The 27,359-nt window shown below is 38.5% G+C and overlaps 3 protein-coding genes across 7 annotated transcripts in view; all 3 read right to left on the reverse strand.

Annotated features, from left to right (window-relative positions):
• Positions 1–434: 434 nt before the first annotated feature.
• Positions 435–5,719, reverse strand: LOC130164066 (uncharacterized). Its single transcript, XM_056368489.1, has 5 exons — positions 5,383–5,719; positions 4,532–4,885; positions 3,234–3,617; positions 1,478–1,584; positions 435–1,066 (listed from the first exon to the last, which is right to left on the reverse strand). The coding sequence occupies exons 1-5, from the start codon at positions 5,435–5,437 to the stop codon at positions 890–892; spliced, it is 1,077 nt and encodes a 358-aa protein (XP_056224464.1). The 5' UTR covers positions 5,438–5,719; the 3' UTR covers positions 435–889.
• Positions 5,720–9,562: 3,843 nt separating this feature from the next.
• On the reverse strand, positions 9,563–16,107 carry znf207b (zinc finger protein 207, b). Of its 2 annotated transcripts, XM_056372467.1 has the most exons (11): positions 15,951–16,107; positions 15,055–15,181; positions 14,751–14,889; positions 14,414–14,596; positions 13,683–13,758; positions 13,463–13,524; positions 12,975–13,114; positions 12,491–12,589; positions 11,414–11,659; positions 10,902–11,058; positions 9,563–10,363 (listed from the first exon to the last, which is right to left on the reverse strand). In XM_056372467.1, exons 1-11 carry the CDS (start codon positions 15,989–15,991, stop codon positions 10,212–10,214), a joined length of 1,422 nt encoding a protein of 473 aa, XP_056228442.1. In that variant the 5' UTR covers positions 15,992–16,107; the 3' UTR covers positions 9,563–10,211. The 2 variants fall into 2 exon arrangements, with proteins under 2 accessions (XP_056228442.1, XP_056228443.1); XM_056372468.1 differs by lacking the exon at positions 12,491–12,589.
• A 2,819-nt stretch (positions 16,108–18,926) lies between these two features.
• The window catches only part of rhbdl3 (rhomboid, veinlet-like 3 (Drosophila)), a 60,456-nt gene continuing 52,023 nt past the window's right edge, over positions 18,927–27,359 (reverse strand). For all 4 annotated transcript variants that reach the window (XM_056371225.1, XM_056371227.1, XM_056371226.1 and 1 more), the window contains 3 exons: positions 22,552–22,652; positions 21,765–21,825; positions 18,927–20,771 (listed from right to left, as the gene is read on the reverse strand). In XM_056371225.1, the coding sequence (XP_056227200.1) occupies positions 20,500–20,771; positions 21,765–21,825; positions 22,552–22,652 (434 nt within the window). In that variant the 3' untranslated portion in view covers positions 18,927–20,499. The remainder of the gene's footprint in view (positions 20,772–21,764; positions 21,826–22,551; positions 22,653–27,359) is intronic.

Raw genomic sequence — 27,359 nt, forward strand, 5'->3', positions numbered from 1 at the left:
ATTCACAGATACTTTCTATTGTGGAATTTGCTTGTGTATTTGCAAATCTGTTTTATATTTCAAGATATTTTTGTGAATTTGTAAATTTATTTTTTGTATTTGTGGAAGGTGTTTTATATTTACAGATTACACATTTACTCACGGATTGTCGATCTGTTCACACAAATAATATTGAAACAAATCTATCTCCATTCCCTTCTGTATGACAATCAGTTTTTCACTCCGCCCACTTTTTGACATGGCTGAACAATACATTTTAAGAAACTACTTCTTTTCAACTATAACCTGACCCTAACAGTATCCCACTGGATGTAATCAATGTAGGTTTGAAATTCTTTTAAAATGAGGGATGCAATGCATTCAACATGTCTGTTGGACATCAAGGACACACACCTTTAATTTGCTCAAATTACCAAAAATACGTTTCTGTCTGGTTAATTTTTAAAGTATATTTTTTTGGGCTTTTTATGCCTTTATTTGACAGGACAGTAGAGAGACAGGAAATGGGGGAATGACATGCAGTAAAGGCCATCCGATGGCCGTACATGGGGCACCTGCTTAGACCACTACGCCACACGATGCCCCCCCTTTGTTTATTTTACATAAACAATTTGTTTCTCAAGTATATGTATTATATCACACTATATACTGACAGGGGTATAAAATTTTATAACATATCTATACTACCCCACCCCATTGCAAATATTTACAAAGGCTCTTATGGAAATGTCAAAATACAAAAGCAAAAACTCTTATACTAAAAACTAGCAACAGTCCAATAAACATAACAACAAAAAACAGTATGTGGACTCTTAGGAGGAAGCTGATAAAATGTAAAAGTTCATGATCCTGGAGAGAAAGTCTAATATTTCATTTCTGAGACTAGGTCTCAGGTTTCATAATGGTTTTCAGGGCGGGATTTCTTCACAGGGCAGTTTCTATACTCAGAAGATTCAATTTCCTCCAGATGGTGAGAGGCCAGTTTTCGGCTGAGGGGCGGCAGCCCGGTCATCACCTCGTAGATGGGACCCTGAGGGTGTGACTTCACACTGTGGTGTGCTTTGCCCTGACAGTCATCGAGACAGAAGGAAAACAAATCAGTGAACAAACAAAATGAACACACGCTCTTGATTTCCTGTGTTAAAATCAGTGTTTGTCATTTTCCTGAATAGGAAATTCTAACCAAGTCTAATTCTCACTATGACATGTTTTACAGTTACTTGTAAAACTCAGTGCAGTTTGGTACAACTATAAACGTATTAAAACTTAAAGAAGTAAAATAGGGGTCTCACTTTAAGAAAAAAACATGCTGAGAACTGCCTGCAACAAATTATGAAACTAGTGTGGTTTTTGTGGTGAGCTGCAGAGGAAGTGTCTGGCATGCTCTCAAAAATCAGGTGCTAATACATCAGTTATATTTTCCCCTTATTCCTATGTAGTGTTTGAGCAACACATTAGAAGCTATGAGTCCACTCACTTGATAAATCACCACAAATCCAATGAGGACGAGGAGGAGGAGAATGGCTACAGCTGCAGACAGAGCATACAGCAGAGTGGAGTAGTTGGAGCAGCCACAATCACCTCCTGTGGAGAAGCAGAGAGGGAGAGAAAAGAAAAATTAGAGAAATAAGAGGGTCAACTTCACTTCTGCAGCAGGACACAAACACTGAAAATAAAGCCAGTACATAACTGTAAGTGGTCGGCTCGAGTACAACATGTTGGAATTGCATAAACCACTGAGCCAAACTTCCTTCCTAGTTCTGTGCTGCAGTTTAAATGCACTGTTTTTATTTTGAGGGGAAATCAGCCATTGTGGTGCAGCTAAGGGTGTGTGTATTATCTGAAAAAACAGCTTAGCAACCAAAACACCTCATGAATAGTGACATAAATGGTGCTTAGCATCAAGTACTAGGAGGTGAAAGCAGTTGTGAGTGCTGGGTGAAAGTGGGAGATTAACTTAATGGCAAATGACATTTTACATCTCAAACACCAATTTTGATAAAGTATTTTAAATAATCTATTAATCAACCTCCTTAATTATGAATGTCAATGTATTATAGTCAAAAACGGTGATATTCTATATTTTTCTTATTGTCAACAAATCCAGAAACTCACGAAAAACATGAAACCAATAGGCTAAACAGTTTCCTAAAACAGCTGGTTGCTCAAACAGGAGTAAATTGTGCATTTGTTGGGGACTATTTTGAGCTGTGATTAATACAGATCTGTATGTGGGATGCACTCAAAAAGAAAAAAGAAAAAAAAACTGTCACCAAGCAACAGTGCAGCTCACTGATGTGTTATGTAATGTAATACTTACCTTATCCTTTAAGACACATAATTACGAACAATTTTCTGCTTCTGTGAATTAATGGTTTGTGGTATTGCTCAATTTTGCTTGTCATGCCAGCTATAGTGGGACAGCACTTCTCTGTTTTTCACTTTGCTTATATAATAAAAAATAATTATTAGTCTAATTGACTCATTTTAAAGCCTATTGTTATATTTTAATGTGGTTGTTAAAAAGAACATGCCTACATCACAACCCACAGTCTTTCACTTCTGCAAAAACCCCCAACCACTGTTGTCAACAGGAAAAATAAATATCACCAGATCAACTGACTGATCAACAGATTAATTATCCATATTACTTAATACCCCAAATTTTAATGAAAACAGATACAAACTGTCATCCATTACTGGTGTACCTTATTGTGTAGTGTTATTAGTTGTGCACACACCCAGACATACAGTACAAACAAAAAAAAAGGAAACTTTGTTATTATGTAACCTTTTTACATATGTTTAAGAACATGTAGCTGTTTCACAATACCTGAGTCAACTTTATCCAAAAAATACAGCAAGACACTAGCAATATGAATATCTGCAGAATATTTACTTGACTTTTATTAGAAGCAGTTGTGTGAGTAGAAGGTGATTATTATTTCTCTGATTGATGACACCTGCTAATAAAGAAGAATTAAGCATAGTTTTGCCATCCTGTGAATATCTGGCCACACCTTGGATAAACAGTCACACTGAGGTAACAGATACACAGCATCAGTGGTAGACTAACAGGTCAGACACTGATAAGATGTTGAAACAACATTACAAAAGAGAAGAAGAAGGTTATTATGAAAAGAAATATTTGCATTTTTCGGTTTCAAAAGCCTGAAAAAATGTAAATTAGTTGAAGTAACCTGGTGATCAAGTCCTGCTGCAATGTGACCCACCTTGCACAGAAACAAAGAACACTCGTCTCCCTAGACTGGTGGAGTCGTCGGACCTGCCATGCATGAGCAGCTTGCAACTGTACATGGCACTGTCCTCTGGCTGCAGCTGCTGCAGAGTGAGGTTGTAGGTGATGCCACTGGGGCCGGGCGCCGAGGACAGATGGACCCTCTCAGTAGAGAACTGAGAGGAGGAGGAGGAAGGAGGACTCCTGCCATGGTGACTCTTTGAGTGGTACAACGTCTCCACTGGAGCCAAGCCCCTCTGTCGCTTTAGACTCACCCCCTCCACGGCCAAGCCTTCCTCATTTGGGGAGAAACAGGGGAGCACAGCAAAGCCCCCGGCACATGTCTCTACCAACCCTATGTCCACCAACCCATGGGCATCTCCAGAGAGGAAAGGGGGAAAAAACTGATGTAATGCACAGGGGCACCACTAGATCCTACGTTTAAACTGTGAGATCATTTGGAGCACATATATCAGCCATTGTCAGGGTGCATTGTCAGGTAGTAATACACTGTTTTGAACATTTTTTTAACACAATATTACAGTAAGATATAAATTCAAATTATGTAAAAATGTATCATGTATCATAATCTACACTTGACTGTTGTAGCCAGGCTATTGAGACTAACTGACCAGAGTGAGTCATAATGGGTGAATATAATGTTTGTCAAATGAGGAAAAGTCTCACAATTTAGATTTCATGGTCAGAGCTGTGTCGAACTTTAGGAATTTCAGCTGTTAAATTATTATTATTAATATATTTTAACAGATTATTTTTTACTGACACACCCCAAAAGGTTTCACAATACTATTTGAGTACAGCATCAAAGACTTATTAATGTTGATGAATCATTTATCAACAGTATAATCAATATATCAGTAATGTTTAATTCATAAAGAGAACTTTTGGGTTGCCAGGTTATGTATATCCTCCTCCACCATAATAGGGGCCTATACTTTTTGTCTTAAATTATATCTTGAATTTATCAGGTCAATTCAACCACTTTCCCTCTGGCTGCAAACCTCCTGTGTGAATAAATTATTATCACTTTCAACTGAATAAATTCCCCTTTACAAGGTCATTTATGAGACTGTGGAGGTTAGTGGGAGCACAAGTGCAGAGAAAACAACAGCACCAAACAAGCCCTGCAAATGTCAACCTCCTGTGTGTACGTGTGGCAGTTTTTGGCCTTCTTGTTTTTGTGGTAGTGTTCAGTAGTTTCAGAAAGCTTCGTGTGGGTGACATATAGGTGAAAAGTGTGTGTGGGATGACATGAAAAAAAGAAACACTCACCAGCCTTAACAAGCAGGAAGAATTCAGTCCTTCCACGTACGTGTAGGTCTTCAGAGGCAGAGTTGGCCATGACAAACTCACAGTAGTAGCGGTCTGTGTCATCAGCCGTCAACTGAGAGATGGTCACATTCAGAGAGTGGCTGCTCGGGTCTCCACTGACAGTTGTGCGATTTTTGTCATCATCATTGGTCACAGAGAATTCGCTCTTGGTGTACATGAACAGCACCTCAACTGGACGCAGCCAGCTGCGCCTCAGGTAGACACCTATGGGTGAGGGGTGTCTCGGCTCAACTCCACAGGGAAGAACCACAGATTCCCCCTCATGCTTCTCGAAGAACACAATCTCACTGCGAACTTGATAGAAACCACAAAGGAATGTTACATACTGTCTGATGGAAATAGTGATTATATACTTATTTTAAAGAAGTGCAAAAGTTTCAAAGGACAAAAAAATAGTTATTGTGTCATCTTTGTAATCTCATCATCTTTATAAATCTTTATAAATCCAGTAGTAGTAAGATTCAACTTCATGTTTGACTACATTTCAAATGCACTTTAAAGAAAAAAAAAAAAAACACACACACACACACAAATTGTGAAATGTGCACCCACCAACAATCATATTTAGTAATCTTCCAACCAACCAGTCAATGTACATGAGATGGAAAAAATAACAAGTAGAATCTATTATGCTACTACAAACCATGGTCTAATAAAATTATCAGTTAATTTAATCTGATAGCCCAATATTATCGTTGTGCAGAAATGTTCATGTTATTTAAATACAATTCACATTGGGTATAGAAATCAGATGATAAAACCATCAGGCCAAACAACGAAACACAACTTACCAAACCCAGTTTGTGTGATTAACCACAACCAAACCAGGTACTGGATCGCAGTCATCTTTAACACTACCAGGAAACACTGATAAAATCCGGAGGTCAGAAGTCAGTGATGTAAACCATGACGGCCCAGACAAAAGCACTCAACGCTTGCCTTCACATTTTTAGGTTAACAGTAAATGAAACCAAGAGGAACTCCATGAAGCTCCACCTTCAAACCTCAAGGCGCAAACAAGAGGAAGCACACTCAACACTATGTATGATGGATCAGCTTCTTCTACGGCCATGTAGTAATGAAGAATGCCACATTACAGCACAGAGAGATGAGACAGAAAGTATCAGGATCAGAGCAACAACCAATTTGTGCATGTAGTTCCTTGAAAATCCTTTTTTTTTTTGATTACCTTTATTCACAGTCTTTTTTAAAATTTGCATTAATTGTGTTTTACATGCTTGAGAAAACTTTCCATACAGAAAATATTTTTGCATATTCCAGAGGAAATGATGCTGACTTCCAGTTTCTTAACAGGATGTATCTGCTTTTTGATGATTATTTGCATTAGTGGGCAGATAACTCCAAAAGAGGCCCACTGACTGAAGGGTCTGATGCAAACAACAGAGCTAGACAATTAACGAAAGACTTGACAGCAAAAACATTCAAGTCTCAAGTTTCGACTTGGTAAAATGATGAAATGAATCAAACACCACAGGGTGGGCCTGTGTAACCTCACCTCATGATGGGAAAACAAATAAGTGAAGTTGTGAAAGAAAAATGTTGAAATGTTTTGCCATTTTAATGGTCAGAAATAAGAGACTTGAAGACTTTCAAATGTGTTTGTTTTTTGTTGTGACTTCAAATAAACTTAAGATTACTGGCAGTGCGATACAGGCTTTTCAACTTTGTTTAAACACTGAACTTTGGTTTAGACATGAGAAAAAGTTATAAGAGACAACAAATGACGCAGCAAAAAACTGACTGTGGGGGTGACAACACCATCTCAATGCAGAAGAAGAAATGGAAACAAGACAGTAAATAGCTGAAATTTAGGGTGCACATACAAGGAGGTGCAAAACTGAAGCCTAAACAATGCACCTCCATTTTTCATCTATAAATTAGATTCAATTCTAAAAGTATAAGTAGTTTATCTCTGAAGCAAAATCTCCAGCAGAGCTATGTCACATACAACTAGCTGTTAAGATCTGCTGCATTGTCCCACTTGTCCAACAGGAAACCACAATTCAGTTTATATCTTGTGGTGTCTTGTGACTGCTTATAGAATGCTACAGTTTAAGACGAGTGCTGCAGTATCAGAGGCTGCAGCTGTTATACCGTTTCTCTTAACTGCCGCTGAATGCATTCATAAAACTCTAACAATTCTTTTAAACAAATTGAGGTGTCATAATACATATGAAATTTAGTGGAGCAAGTCTGCCATCACTAACACTTCTAACCGCAAATTCAAGGTCACAAAATGTATGACTAATTCCTGGAAATGTATGCAAATAATCTACATGGTGAAGGAAGCAACAAAATTAAAACATGCAAATGCAAGCATTAAGTCCTGAAATGTTTGTTTCCATTTAATTACATTTTATACTAACATTTAATGGCTATAGATCCTTATAATGTTTATATTTCATTTCAAAACATACATAAAATTTGTATTGTATTGCTAAATTGCCAATATTAATACCATCTTAACATTGAATTATTTCTATTCATAACCACAGAAAAAATATTTAAACTTGAGTGTCCAAACTTTTGACTGGTACTGCATATTTATTACGATTAGAAAATAACATTTTAAGTTAGTTACTACTATGAAATGTCATCTTATTTACAAATTTAAGTATATACTGTGAACAATAACAAATGTATGAGACTGATGTCTAATAGGGTTTCTTTCCATGTATTCCATAGGGTCAGTGGGACTTATGTACACCTATTTAAGGGGCCTGTATTTTTCATCTTTTGCCACTAGGCGGTGCACTGGTTTCTGAATGTCCACACACACACTGAGCACCTTAATGTGCTGGAGTGTCCAAGAGGTGGATTTCACCTTGTTTTAAGCCAAAAATGGAAGAAAAGACAAGCAGCAGAAAAATGATGAAATTATTTTATTAAAAAAATAATAAACTTGAATCTGACAGCAGCTGCAAGCTAGTTACAGTAACAGGTCTGAAGTCCACATTTATTTGAAGTGTAATACATTTAAACTTTATCCATAACCCTTTCTACTTGGTCAAAAATTTTAAAGGGTCACGTCACTCTACAAAGACATAAAAAATATCCTCTCTTCTAGTGGTAAACAGTTAATCTTTTGTTGATGTTGGGTTTTATTTGTACAAGTTTTGATATGTTTATTCCTCCATGTCAAATATTTATAGTACTCGCTATATGGAAAAGTCACATTAAAAATTTCAATTGCAACATAACTTTGCAGAGTATTACTCAGCGATGAAATACCCCTCTAAGAAGTCAGAAGTCAAAAAGGTTGGGAACCACTGTGCAAAATACCACTAGAGAAAAGCAATGATCTTATTTCTCATTAGGGTGAGATGACCCTTTAACATTATGGCCCCCAAATACACACAACCTTTGTACCCATTGCTGATTACTTACCATGTTAGTCCATTTCATAGCAGACAGTATAAGACCATACAAATCCAACATTTACATGTCATCGCCCAAATCTTTGTACCCTTTGGTAACTAAAATGAAATGAACACGTCACATAAGGCATACTCTTCCATCTCTTTAACATACCACCTACAGTATGTACAAGTCTTCAATTATCTTAATATGTAAATATATATTTTAAACAATACATTATGTAACACAAGGCCTAGCATCCAGTTGAACAGGACAGACCCACACTGTAATAAACATCAGGTACTTACTGGGTTTAACTGACCTGTCATGCCAGCTGAGTGGGTTTTAAGGCTGAAAAGCTGATATGGATGGGCTACAGACAACAAAAACAAATACAAAGCAGTAAGTGATATGGGCAGAGTAAAAACTTGTGCCACACACTAAATATCTACAAATACTCCTGCGCCATGTTTTTTTTTTTTTTTTTAATTCCCGTGTGCAATACAGGCCAATTTGTGCACCTGCCATCTACATCTTTGCATGAACAGACCATTCTGAGATTTCTGTACAACAGTCTCCAACACAGGATCACTGCAGATGCCATTGACCAATGATTAAATGAAAGTTAGAGCAGAAAAGATGTGACAAGAAAAACAAAACCACCCAGCAACACAAACTAGCACTGCACTAAATACCAATCTAACAAGACTGTGTTGAGATCGCATTGGTGTTGATCTACTGTCACACTTATGTTGCAATCTGAACACTGGTGGGAGGGTATTTCCGTGCGACTATTGTGGCTTCTTGCTTGTGTTTTTTCTTGTATAGTCATTGCACTTTAAAACACTTTTGTGGGGATGGATGCATACTTACAGTAAAGCAATTTACACAAAGACAAATGAAGAACCTACATTGCTGACACATCAGATGCGTACACTGCGATAAGGAGAAAATCTAAAAACAAATAACTCTCCAACCTTGTCTGTCAAATTAAAGTAAAGCCTCAATGAACTTCACAATCCAAAACTGAGCTTTACAAAATTGGAATTTAACACAGAGCTATTGTATTGTTGGGTTTGATATTTTGTTTGCCCCCTCCCTGTAGTGCATGGGGACATGATTATGACATATGGCAAACACTAACATTAAAGCATTCATGCATGTTTGAGCACTGTATGCATGTACAGACAAAAATCAGGAATCAAGTCTAGTTTCTCTTTTTACTGCAGTGCAAGTATCTACAAATATCATAATTTAATCTGCAGTTATTTCCATATCATGGGTAACATGCGGTATCTGTTACCAGAAGTTGGCCAACATCTTAGTTTTGGGCAGGTGGTACACAAGATCTTAGCAAACTTACTTCACTCTTTCAGGAATTATATATGGTAATTTCTTAATTACTTTAAGATCCAGTCTTAGTGAAGGTGAACTTCACAAAAAGAGATGATGGCAAACTTGGTGTTTAAATAAGTGATTCCTTTGAATATCTGATGAAATCCTGTAACTTAACAGAGCCATAAGAAGTCTAGAAATACAACATCAGTACAAACCTTCATGACTCACCTCCACGTACGTCAGGACAAACCAGCATTGGATTTCAAGATGGATTTTATTACAACAGATTCATAAAACATTACAAAGGATGCATACAGGTACCCTTTTAACCAGGAAATATTAAAAACAAACCTGAAATAAGAATAAAGCTAGAGACTGATGAGTCATGGATTTGTAACCCTACTCAGTTGGAATCATCTTCATTGCTGAGACCCTCACCAACCAAGGTTGGGGACGCAAGTCCAACAGCACCTAAGCGTGCTGTGAGGGCCTCAATCACTCTACCAAAGAAATAAACACAATAAACAAAATGAATCAAATGTTTACAAGAGAAACTTGCCTTTGTAAGGGGGTTGGTACGTTCATGTAACTCCAGCAGCTTCAAAAGAAATATGAATCATTTTACCACACTTCACTTCTATAAACCTGAGTGAAACCTATGGGAAAAAAATATATATCCTCACATGTAGGCAAATAGCCACAAAATAACTGCCAGGAACTTATGTGGTGTTTGGCTGTTTTCCAATATAGATGTTACATTAAATGTCCATGTGTTCTTAACAAATAATGTTTGTCTTCACCACCACTGGTTTTACTGCTCTTTGCTTGCAGCTAGGTTTGAAAAAGCACAAGGATGAGAGAAAGGTGTTAACCTCAAACCTAATGTGGTGGCTGCTTTGCTGCTTCAGTAGCGTCCAGCCGGAGACATGACAGGCGGCCTCATGCCCATGGGAGGGCCTCCCTGGTAAGGGGGCACCATAGGAGGACCCTGCCCATATGGAGGCATCCCTCCTGGCATGTAGCCTGGCATACCCTGAGGAGGAGCACCATACTGACCTGCAGAGGGAACACAGGGATACCAGAGTGTAAAAATGTTGCAGTTTTTACAGATTCAACAGATGATGTCAGTCAAAGTGTAGGTTATTTAAATTAATTCTTATATGTGCTGCCATCCCTCGCCTAAATTAAACAGCATTTCCATTGGGTGAGAATGTGTCTGACACGGACATTGTCCTACCTAATGCCATTTTCTCACATGAACGCCGTACATTGAGAAGATCAATACCAATTTCATGCATATGGTTAAATTGGTTAAGCATAAATATAAGTAGAAGCAGGGGGAAACCTCTACTCAGGCAGTCTGAATGTAACTAAATGTGCCACAATCAGTGAGCTTTAGAGGTGTCAGAAGGCAGATTTAGTCACTTTCAGGCTAGATATTTCCACTCTTTTTGCCAAGCTAAGCTCATGGGCTGCTGGCTGCAGGCTTCAACAGACAAACAAATAAACCTATTTCTCACATCAAACTGTTGCTTTAAAGAACATCTAAAAGGGTATTTTCCACAGATTGATTTCCTAACAAGTATTTTCTTACCATGCATGGGATGCCTCATGCCAGGCTGCTGTGGTGGCATTCCTTGCTGTGGGGGCATTATGCTGCCCACAGTCGCCACTGGGGGAGCAGCCGCATGGGCCTGGCCCGGCCTGGGTATAAGACGCTGGTAACGGGGCAACTGGGCCTTCATCTCCTCCTATTGGCAGGGACAACACACAAGGCAAACATTCAGACTTAAGAAACACTGGGATGCCCCTTACAGTACAAAGATAAACGCTCAGAAAAATGATGAGGAATTGGGTACCAATGTTGGCGTGCCCTTATTTCAGACTGAGGATATTCAAGTTCAGAATCATCCTTTAATATAACCACAAAACAGAAAACTACTAAGAGTAAAGATATACAGTCTAAATACCATATTTTGGTGAAAATTCCATAAATATCTAATTTCATAATGAAAACTCATTCTCTCCTATCACTAAATATACTATTATATGTATCAGTCATTACTTACTGTGAAAAGGGCAAAATAGAAAGCTCAAGCAACTTACCAGTGAGATATCCTCATCAGGGTGGATCAACTTACTAGTTGCACTCGTGGTGGTGAGGGTGGCAGGCTTACTGGTCACTGTGGCTGGGGGTTTGGCCACAGTGCTGCTAGAGGGGTTAGAAGAAGTGGAAGAGGAAGAGGAGACAGAGGGCTGGGTGTAGGCGGGGAATGTTGCTTTGGGAGGGTCGGAGGAGGCGGCTGTACTGTGGGAGTTTGAAGCTGCAGCTCCTGAAGCGCTCTGCTGGGCCTGTGCAGACACAATACAGGTAACTGATTGGTAAAAAAAAAAAACCCCAAAAAACAAAACCAGTTCATACCTTTTCAAAATTAAGAAGGGAAAAAAAAAAAAAAAAAAAAAACCTTTAAAAGACACAGAGCGGTCAACAGATGATGCCTTTGTGATAATTATTATGAAGCAAATTTATACAAATATAAACCTAGGATTACATTTTTTTTTTTTTTTTTAAATACACTCTGTTACATTTTTATTCATGATTTGGTCAGTCTGAATCGCATGACAAAATTATTAAATTATTTACCCATTTGACCTGAGAATTATATGTTCCCAATAAAATTAATTTATATATGAGTCCTAACAACAAATTATTGCATGTTACATGTAGACTTTACCCTGGAGTGCAAATTTTGCATGAAATGAGCTAAATCCTTTGAATTCACAAAAGCAAATAAATCATTAGAGGAAACACAAATCCTCAGATAAACACATAATCAATTTGCATCGTATTAAGTCATCTCAAAGCATGATGAGTGGTTTTTGCAGAATTCATGCTCCAGAGGTTAGGAGGGCAGGTGATGCAAACTTAAATCCATGTAAATCCCTTGTTATACCTCATTCTGTGTTAATGAAAGCACATGCACAGTAATAAAGCTCCCAGACAAAAAGTATGCCAGTACTTGTCAGGGATAATTATCCTCCAACAGCAATATTATGGCCAACGTGCTTGTTTTGATGCACAAGTAGGTTTACGAGGCAAATACTGTTAGTAATCAGCCTAGTTAATAAATCAGCAACATGCAGCTGCCACAGTCCAAGTCAAAGTCCTGTCTGTGAGCATACTTGTGGCGTGTTAGGAAAGGGAGGCTGGGAAGAAGCAGACTGAAGGTCTGCAGGAGCAGAAGAAACAGCTGCTGTGCTGCTGTGAACACCAGAGCCCATCTGCAGCATGGTGGAAAGGAGATCACAGCATTGGCATGTAACATGTCCAAAAAAATCTATTAAAAACTCAATTATGAGAACAAAATATTCTACATATTAGTGACACTGATTAAAAAAAAAAAAATAAGTGGGAATGAGAAAGTTAGAAATAAAGGAACAGCAGATTCTAGAGAAAGATTAAACGGGACATCAGAAATTAACTGAGTAGCTTGGAAATAAAATGTTCAAAATATTCCTGAATGACGCATTTATATAAAACCATACTAAAGTTTTATTACAAAAAAGTAGGCAATTTTCTACCCTGACTAGAAAAAAGATTGTGTTTATATTCTGACTATTCCTGAAAAGAGAGAGTGCAAGTTGTGGGGGGTTACACGGTGCCCACCTGTGCTGCACTGGGGAAGAGAGGTTTGGTGACTGTGGGCTGGGCTGCTGGTGCTGCCTGTCGACTGGGTATCGCCCCTGCTGCGGGGGCAGGGGCCATGTGGGGCATCCCTGGTCGTGGAGCCAGGTGGGGTGGCATTCCTGAGGGATTACCCAGACACCTCCAGTTAACATTATTCCATCAACACATTGACAACGTCTAAAGAAAAAGCTAAAATAGAAAAAAAGGAGTGCAGAATAAGGTAAGACTTGCCTTCACTTCTTAATAAATCTTTCATTTGAATCAACTATTTTGTAAACTGCTATGGCTCTCAGGGTTTTAACACACATTACACACCATCAAGTTTAGCTAAATCTGCTGTGCCAGTGTATAAAAGTAAGCAACATGAGTTACACTTTCAGTCATGATCATAGTTGAAAAAAGACAGATAGATGGGGTTAAATTCAATATACCAGGCATCAATGTTTTTATGTGTAGACAAAACTCACCCGGAGGAATACCAGGCATCCCTGGCATCATGGGAGGCATCATCCCTCCCATTGGCATCATCCTAAAAAAGTCAAAAAAACAAAAAATTAGTGATTTGGCTAATAACTACAATAAAAATCTCTGTTATACGCTAAAACCTAGAACTTGTATGAGCATGACCAATAAACCCAAATGGCCAAAAGCTATCATTAATCCCAGAATTAATGAGGGAGCTCTTACCCTGGTGGCATTCCATGCATAGCAGGAGGCATACCATGCATCATGGGAGGAACGCCTGGCATCATGGGAGGCATTCCTGTAGACATGACATTTTCTGTTTACTAATAATTCAACACTTCATCACTCCACAAGAGAAGCTACATCCTTCGGCAAAAAAAAGAATACATATGCAATAATACCACCACACTCTCCCAACTTTTCCCTGCTGTATTGGTTGCTGTATCAGTTACTTTCACACAACTTTGCAACATTTTTATTAGACTGCAGTTCTGAATCTGCTGGCATTTTGTGTTTGAATGTATTATATATTGTATGAAGACTAAACAGTTAAACCATTAATAAATCATCAAATGTAGACATATGAGGAGGACAAAATAAAAAAAATGTAGAGAATAGTGGGAGGGATTTAAATATGATGTTATAAATTAATATAGATTCTAAATCCATAAAAGAAAAATTGAAAACCTATATCTGACAACTTAACCACCTCATTATCAGTGTGAGACTAAGTCAAAGGTCTGCAAGTCTCAGGCCATAAACATTGAGTGTTAAATTTGAAAAAAGTCACAAGGGATCACAAATCATAAACAGTTGTATTCAATACCTTTCACCAACACATCCCTTGGTTAAAAAAAAAAAAAAAAAAAAATAGCGTTGCCACAGAGATCCACCACAATACAGCACTTAAAAGGTATCAATGCAAGTCATATCGCACTGTAACGCATCCTTGCCTTGATATCCTCCAGGAGGCATCCCAGGTGCACCAGCCACAGGAGGCATCCCAGGCTGGGCCATTGGAGCAACGTAGCCTGCTTGGGGCTGGACAGCAGCTACCTGCTGAACTGATGGTCCTGCTTCATCGTCATCATCGTCCTCATCAGAATCATCCTGATTGTTTTTCTTCTTTTGGCTCTCTGAAAACCGAACAGTAATACACATACATGCTTTCACTTGTATTAAATGTCAATTGATTGAGGTTCTACAAAGGATGATGATGTTTGTTTTATTTATGTTGTTTTATCTAAGCTTTAATCCACAGAAATACAATCACTGTGCAGGTGTACAAACCTTGTGATTTCTGTTCTAATGTTCGTCTTCTTTCCTGCATGTCTTTCTCTGGAATACCCTCCATGCCATAGATTTCCAGCTCAATGTCTGTTCTTCCAGGAATTGCATTTGGTACACTGTCAATCGTCTCTTTGTGTACCTGAAACACATGCAAAGCGAGTCAGAGCATAGTACAATAACAAGCACAGTACATTCATTATCTACTTTATGAGGACAGCCAACTGCCCTTTTTGACCAAAATGTTCCAGGAAACATGGAATGAAAGACGCTAAAACAGGATAAATGACAAGGGCGAGGCACCAACCTGCATGCAGTGAATGGCCAAGCCTGGGCCGGTGTACAGCTTCTTGTGGCAAATATGGCATTTAAAATGCTTTGCCTTCTGATGCTGAATGAGGATCTTTTCATCATCAAAGTCTCGGTTACAGTACCTTGAGGAAGGAGTTCAGGATCATGTTCGAAGACTGGAAACATGAGCATAACACACCATGCAACACCCAAGTTCATTAAGGGAGTGAATCACACACAAGCTTTAAATAAAATCCCAATGCTCCGAGACGTAATCCCTATTTACAGTAAAGGACCGGGCATCTTAAGTTATAAGGTTTCACAAGTTTGTTTAAAACAAAGTGTCAGAGTGGACTGAAACGATTAGCTAACTGGCTTGGTAGATCGAGAGAAAATACATCTGAATATTTTTATTTTATGTCAAAAATATACTTATAATCTATGGGGGTTTGGTCTGTTAACGGGGCTAGCGTTTCACACAATTCTGTCGATATACAGACCAAACGATTACTCTTGAACATAATCGACAGATAAATCGATAATGAAAACAATCGTTAGTTGCTGCCTTGTTTCAGACTAATTTATATCGGCCTTAAAGCTTGAAACACAGATGCTACCCTGAATCTTCAATGTTCGGCTATCAGATTAGCTAACATCGTATGCAGCCTTAGTTTCCTTAATATTACCATCAATTCAACGCTTTCCACTACCGTGCAAATGCATCCGTCGCCCAACATTTTACAGTCATTGAGTGTAGGCTGGAAAAAGCTATAAGCTAGAAATAGTTAAGCTAACGTTGGCTTACAAACCGAAAACAATCGGGCAGGCTAGCTTAGGCCTTCCTTTTGTCAAGCTAACGTGTAGCGTCTGGCATTTCTACGTCTGTATTTTCTCATCCAGCGCAAAGGATACCAACACCATGGCTTCATCTGCTTCTTCTTTTTCCGTCCCATGTTTAAGGAATACTGAGAAAGAGGTCTTAAAACGGTAAACACTGGTCTTATTATCTGTTTGATGACAGCATGCTGTAGTCCCGTGACAACGCCGAAAATGGCGCTTCGCTGGAGGAAGTTTGAGACTAACGGTGAAGTCTCGCGTTGACAGAAAACACGGGAGGTTATAAACACGCTTCGGGTTTGGAAGACTGACATCAATTATCAAAATATTATCATTTTGTACACCAATGATCAGGGTCAAAATAACAACTCACGTTTATTTTTATTATCATTAAATCTGTCGATTATTTCTCCATCTACCACTTTGTTGTTTGGTCAATAATATGTAGGAAAATTCAGAAAAATGTTCCTCCTAATTTCCAAAAGCCCTGGGTTACATCTTCAGGTGCATTGTTTTAACCGATTAATAGTTCAAACATGTTGAGTTTACATAATTAAAGAGACTACAGAAGCCAGAAAATATTTAGAAGCTGAAACCCAGATAAATTGTTTTTTTATTTCTTATAAAACAGTCCAAGTCGGGTTTCCTCACTAAGGTTTCGTGGTATAATGATAAAAGGATTTTCTCACAGTCTAAAAGTACCGATATGTAAAAGTATGCTTCACCCAGTTCGTTCCCTGAAGTATATTGATCATTGTAAAAGGAGAGGATGACAAAACCATGACGCATCATTGTGGCCGGATTAAATCCCGGTGTCATTTCTTTCAGATGTCTATCTCTATTCTAGACCTGAAGACACTGAATTTGAGTCCAGTGACAGTAGCCGACGACTTCTCACACCTCTGCAACTTGTCGTTCATTTATTGTCCGCTTGATGGAGACAACGTTGCAGAAAGAGAAAACAATCCCCTGCCATGGCATCATGGATTGGTATTCAATCTCTGATTTTGAGAGACTGTATTCTGTTCAATATTACATATGACAACCTGTAAACACAGAGTCCATCAATGTTTTTTGTATTTTTGTCTTGAATGCTCTCTGCATTCGAGTTATATAAATCTTCTTGCTTCAGCATTCAATGCGTGCATCAAACTCAAAGGTGACAGTTTGGGGAACACCCTTTGAGAGTAACAATGTTTGAACAAAGTGGGGTCCCTAAATAAATGGTTTTACAATTTTGCTGCGGAGGAACCGATTGACCTGCACAGAGCCCTGATCGCAACCTCATTCAGCACCTCTGAGATGAGCTGAAATGCCAACAAGGGGCAAGCCTTATCACCCAACAAAATGAATGGCAGAGATACAAGATATGAGGCTGATGATAATAAAGGGGCTAAAATAACTAAATACTAATACTAACACTATTATTATTATTATTCCATGACAAAACAGAGGCAATTATTGTAATTTTTACTCCAACACATTTATTTCACAGCTTTACTACTTACTTTGCAGATCCAGATTAATAATACAAAATATAATCAACAAATAAATTATGACGTATCATTATAAATTAAGCTGCCCATAAGTATATAAAGTAATTCAAATTAGCCACACTCTTGCCAGCTGCAATATGAAAGTTGATGTTTATACATGAATGCATTTAATAATCATAATCCAATAATATATATTATTCAGAAAATGCATAATAACCATTTTAAGTGCATCTTAACACCAATACTTAGGTAAGATTACTTAAATAATATTTGAAATGCATGACTTGTAACAGATTGTTTCAACATGGCAGTATTACTTTGATTTAAGTAAAAGATCTGAGACGCCTACTTCTTCCACCACTGATCATTATGACTGTATTAAAACAGTTGGTATGTTCTTGTTGGAAACATTGGCAATAATTATTCATCAGACAGTACTAACTGTCAGCTTTAGTCTCTGTACTTGTCTGTAGCGAAAAAGGTGTGAAATGCATATTAAAACAGGACCAAATTGTAACAAGTGCTGCTCTCAGCAGGCAGCATAAATGCAGAGACACTACAAATGCATTCAGACTGATTTTCCTTCCTTGCAGATTCTCTTGTCTCCTCTTCCTCACCAAGGTGAATGATTACCTCTGAAACTGGAGATTCGAAGCGGCTTTCCTTGGCTGCCTAATGAATTTTTCATTCTACGGCTTTAAAATCGCTACTCTCCATATGGTTTCAACGGCTAGACAGAGAAGACGTTCAGTGGCAGCTTAAGGGGTCCCTTCTCTGAATGAATTATGGCTGATTCTTGTATGCTCACACATTTCATTGATCACTTTGACATGTTTTTTTTCGCAAAAGCTCTTAAACCTGGCTCTCGACTCTGGGGCCCTGAGCTCTCGCTTAACACTGGGTTAAAGCTAATCTGGTTTCAAGGCTTCAGACCTGCTTAGTTTGATCACATTTCTTTGTAGAATGGGAGGTAATTCCTGTCCCTGGATATTGAATAAAACTGGCATTTGTGTGTGTGTGTGGGCATGTGTGACTTGATGTAAGGTCACAATAAGGTTATTTGGCACAATGACTTGTGTTTAAATGATTAAAAACCTTCATTCACATACAGAGACATGCACGTATGTCCATACACACATCCATGCAAGAAATATGACAAACAAACTTGACACACTTCTATTTCTCTCTCTATTTTCTTTTTGCTAAACAGCTAAATCATGTAAAAGATTACCAGTAAACCTAGAGGACAGTCAAATTCATTAAATCCAAAGAAATCATATTTTGTTTCTGTATAAAACTGTTTAATGTACTCCAGTATGTACATATCAAATCTACAAAATATGCACAATGTTAAAATATTGTCAGTGATTTACCCCTCACTCAGTTTTGTATCATAGCCCTTGTTATGTACAATCCCAGACCATCTTCATAACCAATTTTTTTTAAATAGGATACATACAGGATATAGCTAATATATCACAATGCAGACCAACCAAACAATTTACACAACATACCAATATCACCAAGTAAAAATAAAATCAACAGCAAATGCATGTTAAAATATTAATTTGTATTTAATTACATTATAATAACGTTTGTGCGAAGCAGTTACCACTGTAACATGAGGTTAAAGTACAGTACAGTTTGAGACTCACAGCTTAGGGCTGAGGTCGTTTTCTGTCCCAGTTCAATCAATTAACAATTTAAGTTGTGACAGCATCTAATGAGAGAGCATTGATCCCCCCCCCCCGAACTGAGAGTGAAACGACCCCAGCCCAGATGTAGTCGAGGTCAGGCATGTGTGCTCTTCTACGTTTGGTAATGAGAAAAATACTTAGATTTATTCAGAGCGGCCCAGTTTACCCATTGGTGAATATTTTCATTAGTCCAATCCCACTTTGCTCAATTCACCTCTTCACCAATCAATAAATTAACTTCCGTCACTTTGAAATTTTTAAACATTGCAAAAATCACTGCAAATGCCCAAAGGGGACAACAGAATGATAAGAACTTGACTGCACTTCTGGGCTGTTCCAAGGTTATTTGTGAGAAATTCAGATCAAGATCATGAAAAATTACTGTTACATTCGACTGACTCTTTACAGACAAAATTAGATAAATTTTTCTTACACAAAAGCAATACTTGTCGGGGAGATGTGCTCTTCCCCTGGTGCTTATAGCAACATTTTGGCATCATTTTTGAAAGCTTAAAGTCTGAATGGCACTTCTGCTTCTTTTTTTTTTTTTATCTGTACACACAATGGTACAATTGTCGCACTCCTTGCAAACACACACACAAAAATGTCAAAGACAAAAGTTTGAGGTTCAAATAGCGCTGAACACAAATTAATCCTTCTCTGGGGAAGTGCCAAACGCTGAAGGCAACACTTGAATAGCAACCCACATTTTGCTTCAAAGGTAAATTCATAATAACTTTTGAAGGTTGCTGTAGCCTATTTATTCTATGCTCTCTCTATACTGTGAAACTTGAGGAGTTTAGCTACCCTGCTTATCAGTTTTATGTGTACCACTCATGTGCTGCTTGTAATGGTGACAAAACACCAGCTAAGCCTAAATTCTCATATGATCTTATTCTTTGTGTACTAAAGAAGAGGGCACAGGCAGATAGCATTTTTTTAGGAACTTATTTTGTCTGAGAACAGTTTATACTGCAGGGTTTTACTGCTGTCACCCTACACAAGGGGCAACAGTGCAGTAATACTTTCACAGGCTGATGTCTCCATGAGTAGGCACCGTTGGATTGAGGAGGAAGAGGCAGAGAAGGTTAAGCGATGTGAACAGGACTATTCCTGCTTGATCCTGTTGTGTTAGATCCAAGTGTTTTCATTTGTCAACACATTATTTCCAACAAAAGTCCCACAAGCATCCAACAGAGATGAAGACAAAGAGTAGGTGGAGGTTAGCGATGGGAAGGCTCGACCCTAGAAGGTAGCAGGTGAGTTGAAAAATGTATGGATGTAAGAGGAGGTTGGCTGTTAGACAACTCTGATCACCCCACGGTGAAGTTCGTAATATGAGGGGTGAGGTGACCCATCCAGAGAAAGGTCAGGCATCTACTGATGCAGGAGTAAAGGGGATACAGTGTCTTATCTGCCTTTATTGGCAAGTCACGGTGGCGGAGGCAGTCGCACGTCAAGCAAGCTGTAGGCAAAAATGTTCCAGAAGACGGCGCAAAGCACAAACAAGGTGTAGACGCAGAAAAAGATCCAAAACAGGGACTGCTCCTGGAGTCGCTGCTCGTAGTTCTGCAGGACCACCACACCCAGCGTCAGACCTACCATCACCCCTCCCAGGTGAGCTACAAAGCTGGGGTTGGGGCACGGAGGAAAGGCCGGAGGGTAGAACCTCAACCACACCGCCCGACCAAACTCCACACTCACTGTGAGCAGAGAATTACACATTAGTAAGCAGTAGGCATACATTATATGTAGTTCTTGACAACTAGCATATCAAAATGAAATAGTCCTCTCTAGAAGGCAGAAGAATTAGAAGTCTGAAGTCCATGACACCAACGATGAGTTTAATCTAGCTGAGACAAATGCTGACTGTTTATTTCACTTCTTGACCAGAATGAACTTTAAATTCATGTAACTGCTCTTGGACAACTACCACTAAGGACAGTTTTGTGTTGATTAAAATATCCTAATATTTATATTTTTCAATTCTTTATTCTTATGAAGATCGGGAATTCTTGGCTCATCTCCACATCGCCTCTCAGCAATATGGGCCAAGAGCAAACACGTCTTGTAGTTGAGATACAAAAGAAGTCCCTCAATGGTCTAAAATAAAACAAAACTTGGGAGGTTCCCACTAGAGATTTTGGTCCTGTTTTCAATACCTCATTATGGTCAAGGATGTGTTAAGTTGTAAATTTTCAACTAACTTTTGCCTTTGGAGCAACATCATATTTCTCAAACATGGAACCTTTGCTGGATGGAATAACAGTACAACTCTTCTGCTGGAAAATTGATATAGGATGTTTTATCTTTATTTTTTATTTTCAACAAATTGCACAAGAAAAATAAAATAAAAAATTACCTGATCTACAAAGAGCTACTGAAAAAAAATCAATATTGCACCAACTCCATGACTGAAAATAGCCCTAAACAAATACACTATTTACTCCTTTTCATATAACAGTTGCTAAGTTGCTAACCCCAGTGGCCGACTGTCTGTTTGGTCTTTTCATGGGATTTGTTGACAGAAAAAAGAAAGAAAAGAAAAATAAAATAAATAATAATAATAACAATATATATATATATATGTACACACACACACACACACACACACACACACACACACATATATATATATATATATATACATCACCAGACAGGTTAAAGGGAACTGAGGCCTATTTATCCAGACTTACTGCACACCAGAGCCATGGCCATCCGGAATAACTTAAATTGACACTTCATTCCCGACCAGTTCTACAAAAAGTGAGAGAAAGAGAGAATGGAGAATTCATTTTCAAGTTCTGATGACAAAGACAGAACATAACTGTGCTAGAAGGTCAAGTCCTCCTTACACACACACATGCTGACATGACATGACATGAGATCACACCCTCTGTCTCAATTCCCATCAATTTTGAAAATCCCAGAGACACTCTGACCCCCACTCTGTTCTTGCTGTATTAGATAATATGATTTCAGCTGAAAGCAGGAAGACAAACTCCCCCACTCTGACCCCAAGAATGTTATGGAGGATCTGGCAGAGTACACAATGAGCACCCTGTTCCACATAATAGAGGTTCACCTTGAGTGCTGTTTGCCAAATGTGTGTATGACGACCCACAGAGGGAGAGAAGACCAAACAGAGCAGACACAGAAATCAAAGGACAGCAGAGAGCAGTGGGATGGGATTTCCTCCCATGCTGTCACATAAACCTGTGCACAAGCTCAAACACACTCTGATCTTTGGGGTACAACTGATAGTGATGGTAAGGAATTTATGGCATCTGCAGATAGAGAAGCACCTGCTGGGCCCCACAACAAGCTGCTTTGATGATGTGGCAATGCTCTGTAATGACAACTGAGTGATGTGATAATCATTCTCTCGCTCTCTCTCTCTCACACACACACACACACACAAACGCGCGCACAAACGCGCGCACACACACACACACACACACACACACACACACACAAACTTACCATTACAACATTGGCCAAGTGTGCTGAGACCAATGCGTACACTCCCCCGGATGATCCGACCACTGGAGCCGTCATATCAGTGACAGATACTGCCAGAGACCCTGTAGTGATGAGAAAGGTCACAGGTCAGTAAACTTGCTTTTGGTTTTTTTATTTTTATAAACAAATGAGAACATTTATGTATTATTCATGTATTATCCACAGCTTTAAAAAAGTAACAGGATATCTATCCCCTCAATTAGAAATACGCAATAGCGATCAACCTCACTTTGAATAAACCACCGTCGCTTCAAATTCAACTCAAAATAGAACCAAAACTAAAAATAATGATGAGCAACAAGAAGGAGGTTTTGGGGGCAATTAAGAGAAGCCGTCAATGGGTGTACACTTAAAAATTAAAGTACAAAAGATATGAGTGATGAGTTAAATCAGAAATGTCAGATGGGGTTGGATTTGCAAGTTGAGATGAGAAAAATCTTGCAGTGACAGATTTTTTGGTCACTTGGAGGGAACAGAATCAAGTGCAGACCACAACACTAACATATCACCTTTTAAAATGGCAAACTTGTCAGCAAACATTTGCTTATGTACACATCCAGCAGATAAAGAGCATCATTAGCATTCATTTGGAATTGTTTTTTCTGGCCACCTGATGAATGAAAAGTCCGACATTCAGCCTCCTTTTAACTCAGTTTTTGGTCTCTACCAACTCCTGAGGGGAATATCTGGCTCTTCAGCAACAAAAATGTTCCACTGTGTGCACAAGCTAACCTTTCATGTCTGCAGCTTGGTTATGAGCAACTGGTGTACAGTGGATTTATCAGAGATTTTCATCACTAAAAACAGCTATCCATCTGCAGCTGAGAACGACAAGAGAATGGTGATAGTGAACAGTAAAGTTTCAGGCTATAAAATCAAACCAATGAGCAGAAAGATGCTGTAAAGATCTATGGAGCAGGAGAACTGCAGGGTCAAGTGATAATTCTCTGTGGGTTTTTGTCTTTACAGTACAAGATACCCGTTTCGCGATCCTCAATAGCAGCTTCAAAGTGCTCAGAAAAAAAGAAAATTTGCACATCTGTCATCCATGTTAACTGGACAAACTCCCTCTACTGATGATGATCATGTAATATGATGTAAAACTCCAGAACAGCTTCTTCATAGACCTTGTGGTGTGAGTGTTTTCTCAACTAGATTAGATAAAAAAAAATGCTAAATGTGCTAAATGGCACAGTATTTTATTTGGTTGCTTGAAAATGTGACTCGTGCCACAATCTTGAGTCTCGGCTTTCACTATTCAGGGGCAATTTGAATTTTTTTCCCTCAGAGGGTCACACTGGGAGACACTGTGACTAAATGGCTAATTTAAACTGTTTTTGTACAAGCTGTGACCATTTGTGCTCTGAAAACATCTATTTTGTATGGCATAAAGCCGGCTTTGCTACTCGCTTTTTCATATGGGTGCATTATGAATAGGCCTGAACAGAGGCTTGCTCATACTGTACCAGCACACACTGTGATTTTTTTGTAAAACAAATGCATTCATACAAACTTGGCTGCTGCAAACAAGGGACTGCTGTCTTTAGCACCTTGGTACGAATTCATTGAATGCACAAAAGATCCAATCAAGCATTGAATAGTCTCCAGAAGAAATTTGTTCCCACTGCATTCTTTGCACAAGAGACAGAATAAAAGAAAAAAGGAGATAGAGAAATCTCTATTTGGACTATTAAATTATCCAAACACAACTCTCTCTCTGTTGCTCATTTTCTTTTTCTTTTGCTCACACTGTCTCTCTCTCTCTCTTTCTCTCTCCTTGTGCATAGACTCCATCCACTCCTCCTTTCTTAGTATATCTTTTCCCTCCCTTTGCTCCATGGCACTGACCTGTGTGCATTATTGATGCTAAAGATATGAAACACAATTGTAGACACTGCACAGGAGAGCACATGGAGCTGGTGATGAATGGTCTCCTGCTTTCCCTCTATGTTCAACTAATTTCTGCTCTCTCTCTCCAATACAAATATGCTTTATTTACATAACACACAAACGCAGATATGTGTATATACATTAACATTTATATATGTGCAAGAAATATATGAACTACAGTATATAAAGTTTGGTAACACTAAATTTAAGCATCAACATTTAGTCTGGAGCTTGGAGTTAATTCCTTGACAAAACTCAAGGTCCACTTACTGGCTTTTTCTGGTGTTTTTAACAGCATCACATGGTCTTAATTTTTAAACTATGTGATATAGTTGAAAGATCCAGAAAGTTGAAAAATGCTAGTAAGTAGATTTTAATTAGAAGTTGCTTTGTCAAACCACTGTAAGTTTTTTTTTTCCTTTTCTGGTACTCATCATAAAGAAGTTTAAAATTGATATTGAAGGAGTTTTGTGGCTGTGGTTCACATCCACAGCCGCTTGATGATTTTGGAAGAAGTGGCTCCAGAATTTGACCTACTTTTGTTGGTTTTTTGCTGCTTTGTTGGACTGCAAATATGTTTTTAGAATAATTCAAGGTCAAGATTTTTTGTTTGGCATGTGATTCACTTGTTTTATAATTCATTTAAAGAAGTTGGCCTCATAATTCACTGGCATATGAAAAGATCAGTAGAAATACGAAACTGAAATATTTCATCCAAAATGCAGACAATGGGTTATACTTATATAAACTTTTTCATATGGCCTAAAAAGTCCAATGTGCCCTCTCAGTTAGGCTCCTTATGGCTGTGAAACCATCAAGATAAGCTTAAGATCAAACCCAGGTAGGTACAGCTGATGGCAGAGGTGAGCATTTTGAATGATTATTATTTTCCTGAGACCTTGATCATCGCTTAGACAACTCTAATCTTTTTCATATTTATTCTTAATCTTAAAGTAATTCAAGAGTAAGGACTTCATGGTAGATAAACAAAAATAAACATAAGCAATATAAATGGGCCCACTGAGCAGTAGACCCCATTTAGATATTTAAGCCTGTGTGATTTCTGGTAAAATTGCAGCTTGCTAAGCTTAGCCCTCAAATAGCTGCAAAATCAACCGACTAAGCTTAAGCCACATTTATCCTCGTGAATTTGTACATTAATGTAGCTGTGTGGTTTCGATGATGCTCAGTTCACATTTAGCTCAGTTCCACCCAGCTTTGTTTAGTGTCTCTCTTTCTGCTGCTTCCTCTAGCTCTCTGTGTCTCTCTCTTAAACATACACAAACATTAGGGTACATTACGCTGAAGGCATACTGTATATAATTACAGAAAGGGCTCTGGAGCTCATAGATATCAAATCACCATGAGGAGGGATGATAGGATAAGCCACGGCATCTCAATCATGGTTCTATTTATGGGAGTGGGCTCAAAATGAGGCTGAACAAAAACATACACAGACACACTCGCACAAGCATGAGAAAACATGCATATTAGCCACAAATACAGCATACAGATGTGCAAACAATAAATTATTGCATAGTGCTTATAAATACACCATCTAACATGACACAAAAATGAATGAAACTGAATTCCCATGTCCTCACAGTGGCCTCATTTTTCATTTATGAAAAAAAATGGTAACAAAAATGGAAGGGATGTGCATAATAATAAGGGTTAAGTTATTGGGTACTGTATGTGAACATTAATACCACTACACTGCAAAAATAGAAAATTATTTGCATAAACTGACGCGTTTGCACATTTACCTGAGAATGGGAAAACCAGTGGAGAGAAGTAATGCAGTTGCATTGTATTTGTTCTGCCACTGTTTTGAGATGAGGAATGGGGATACACGCTGTACGGTCCTGAGGGAGGTCAGTGATGTGGAGAGAAAACTTGTTCTCTGTGTAACAGAGTTTCATGTATACAGCGTTTCAAGGAAATCCTCCTCCTGGCTTTACAAGACCAATACTGGTAAGGTTAGGTGGGAAAGTAAATAAAAAATACACACTTAAACTTGTAACACTCAGAACGTGACCCCCCCCCCCCCCCCCCCCCCAACAAAAAAGAAAAGTTCAGTTGAAAGCGAGCATCGAGACAGAGGAGAAATTGTTCCAGTGATTTATTTACAGTTGTAAAATCCACCCAGTGAATGCTGTGTGTGTTTGATAAACCTTCAGACTGCCCTGACATTATTCAAAATTCTCACGGTTAACCCCAACTGAGTCTCAGATCAGTGCATTTTCAAAGGAGTGTGTGATTGAAAGTGAAATGAAAGGAGATTTTAAAGGCTGGAACTGACATTTAGCACCAAACAGGAGTTTCTTCTTTTCCTGATGTGTGGCCTTCTCAGGTGTGTGAACCATAATGACACCACAGCAAGGTGGTGTAATAACAGCATCTGACTCACTGGGTGATTAAACACAGTAGTCATCTAAGCCACTAGGTGATTACACACACAAACACGCAAACACACATCCGCCCATGCTCACATAGGCAGACACACTGTTATCTTCTCTCTAACACGCAAGCAGTGGGGGAAATTGATTCATGCAAGAATCAAAGTTCTTTTCTTTTCTGAATCAACTATAAGTTACAAAATAATCTTGCACATTAACAATCATAATTATGGAAAAACTGGTAGCAATTAATTTGCATAAAAACTTCAATCAACCATCTATTACACCCTTTTAATGCACTGTAGCACACACACACACTGAAACACCTGATTTAAGGCACCTCCACCTTGTAGTTCCTATGTTTAGGAAGTGTGTCTCAGCAGGGTGACCTCCATCCCTGTAATTAACTCGGTTTAATAACATTATTATAGCACTGTGGTTGCATGTGCACACAAACACACAGGGACACACACACAAGGA

Source organism: Seriola aureovittata, chromosome 3 (assembly GCF_021018895.1).
Source record: "Seriola aureovittata isolate HTS-2021-v1 ecotype China chromosome 3, ASM2101889v1, whole genome shotgun sequence".
Lineage (NCBI taxonomy): Eukaryota > Metazoa > Chordata > Actinopteri > Carangiformes > Carangidae > Seriola > Seriola aureovittata.

Bases quoted from the DNA above. Each gene is read 5' to 3' on its own strand.
- LOC130164066 (XM_056368489.1), bottom strand. From the start codon at position 5,437: ATGACTGCGATCCAGTACCTGGTTTGGTTGTGGTTAATCACACAAACT. The intron at 1,585-3,233 runs GTGGGTCACATT...GCTTCTCCACAG, and splicing joins GTTCTTTGTTTCTGTGCAAG to GAGGTGATTGTGGCTGCTCC. The intron at 1,067-1,477 runs GTGAGTGGACTC...GATGACTGTCAG, and splicing joins GATTTGTGGTGATTTATCAA to GGCAAAGCACACCACAGTGT.
- znf207b (XM_056372467.1), bottom strand. From the start codon at position 15,991: ATGGGACGGAAAAAGAAGAAGCAGATGAAGCCATGGTGTTG. The intron at 11,059-11,413 runs GTAAGTTGCTTG...CCCTGCCAATAG, and splicing joins CTGATGAGGATATCTCACTG to GAGGAGATGAAGGCCCAGTT. The intron at 10,364-10,901 runs GTAAGAAAATAC...TTCCCTCTGCAG, and splicing joins CATGAGGCATCCCATGCATG to GTCAGTATGGTGCTCCTCCT.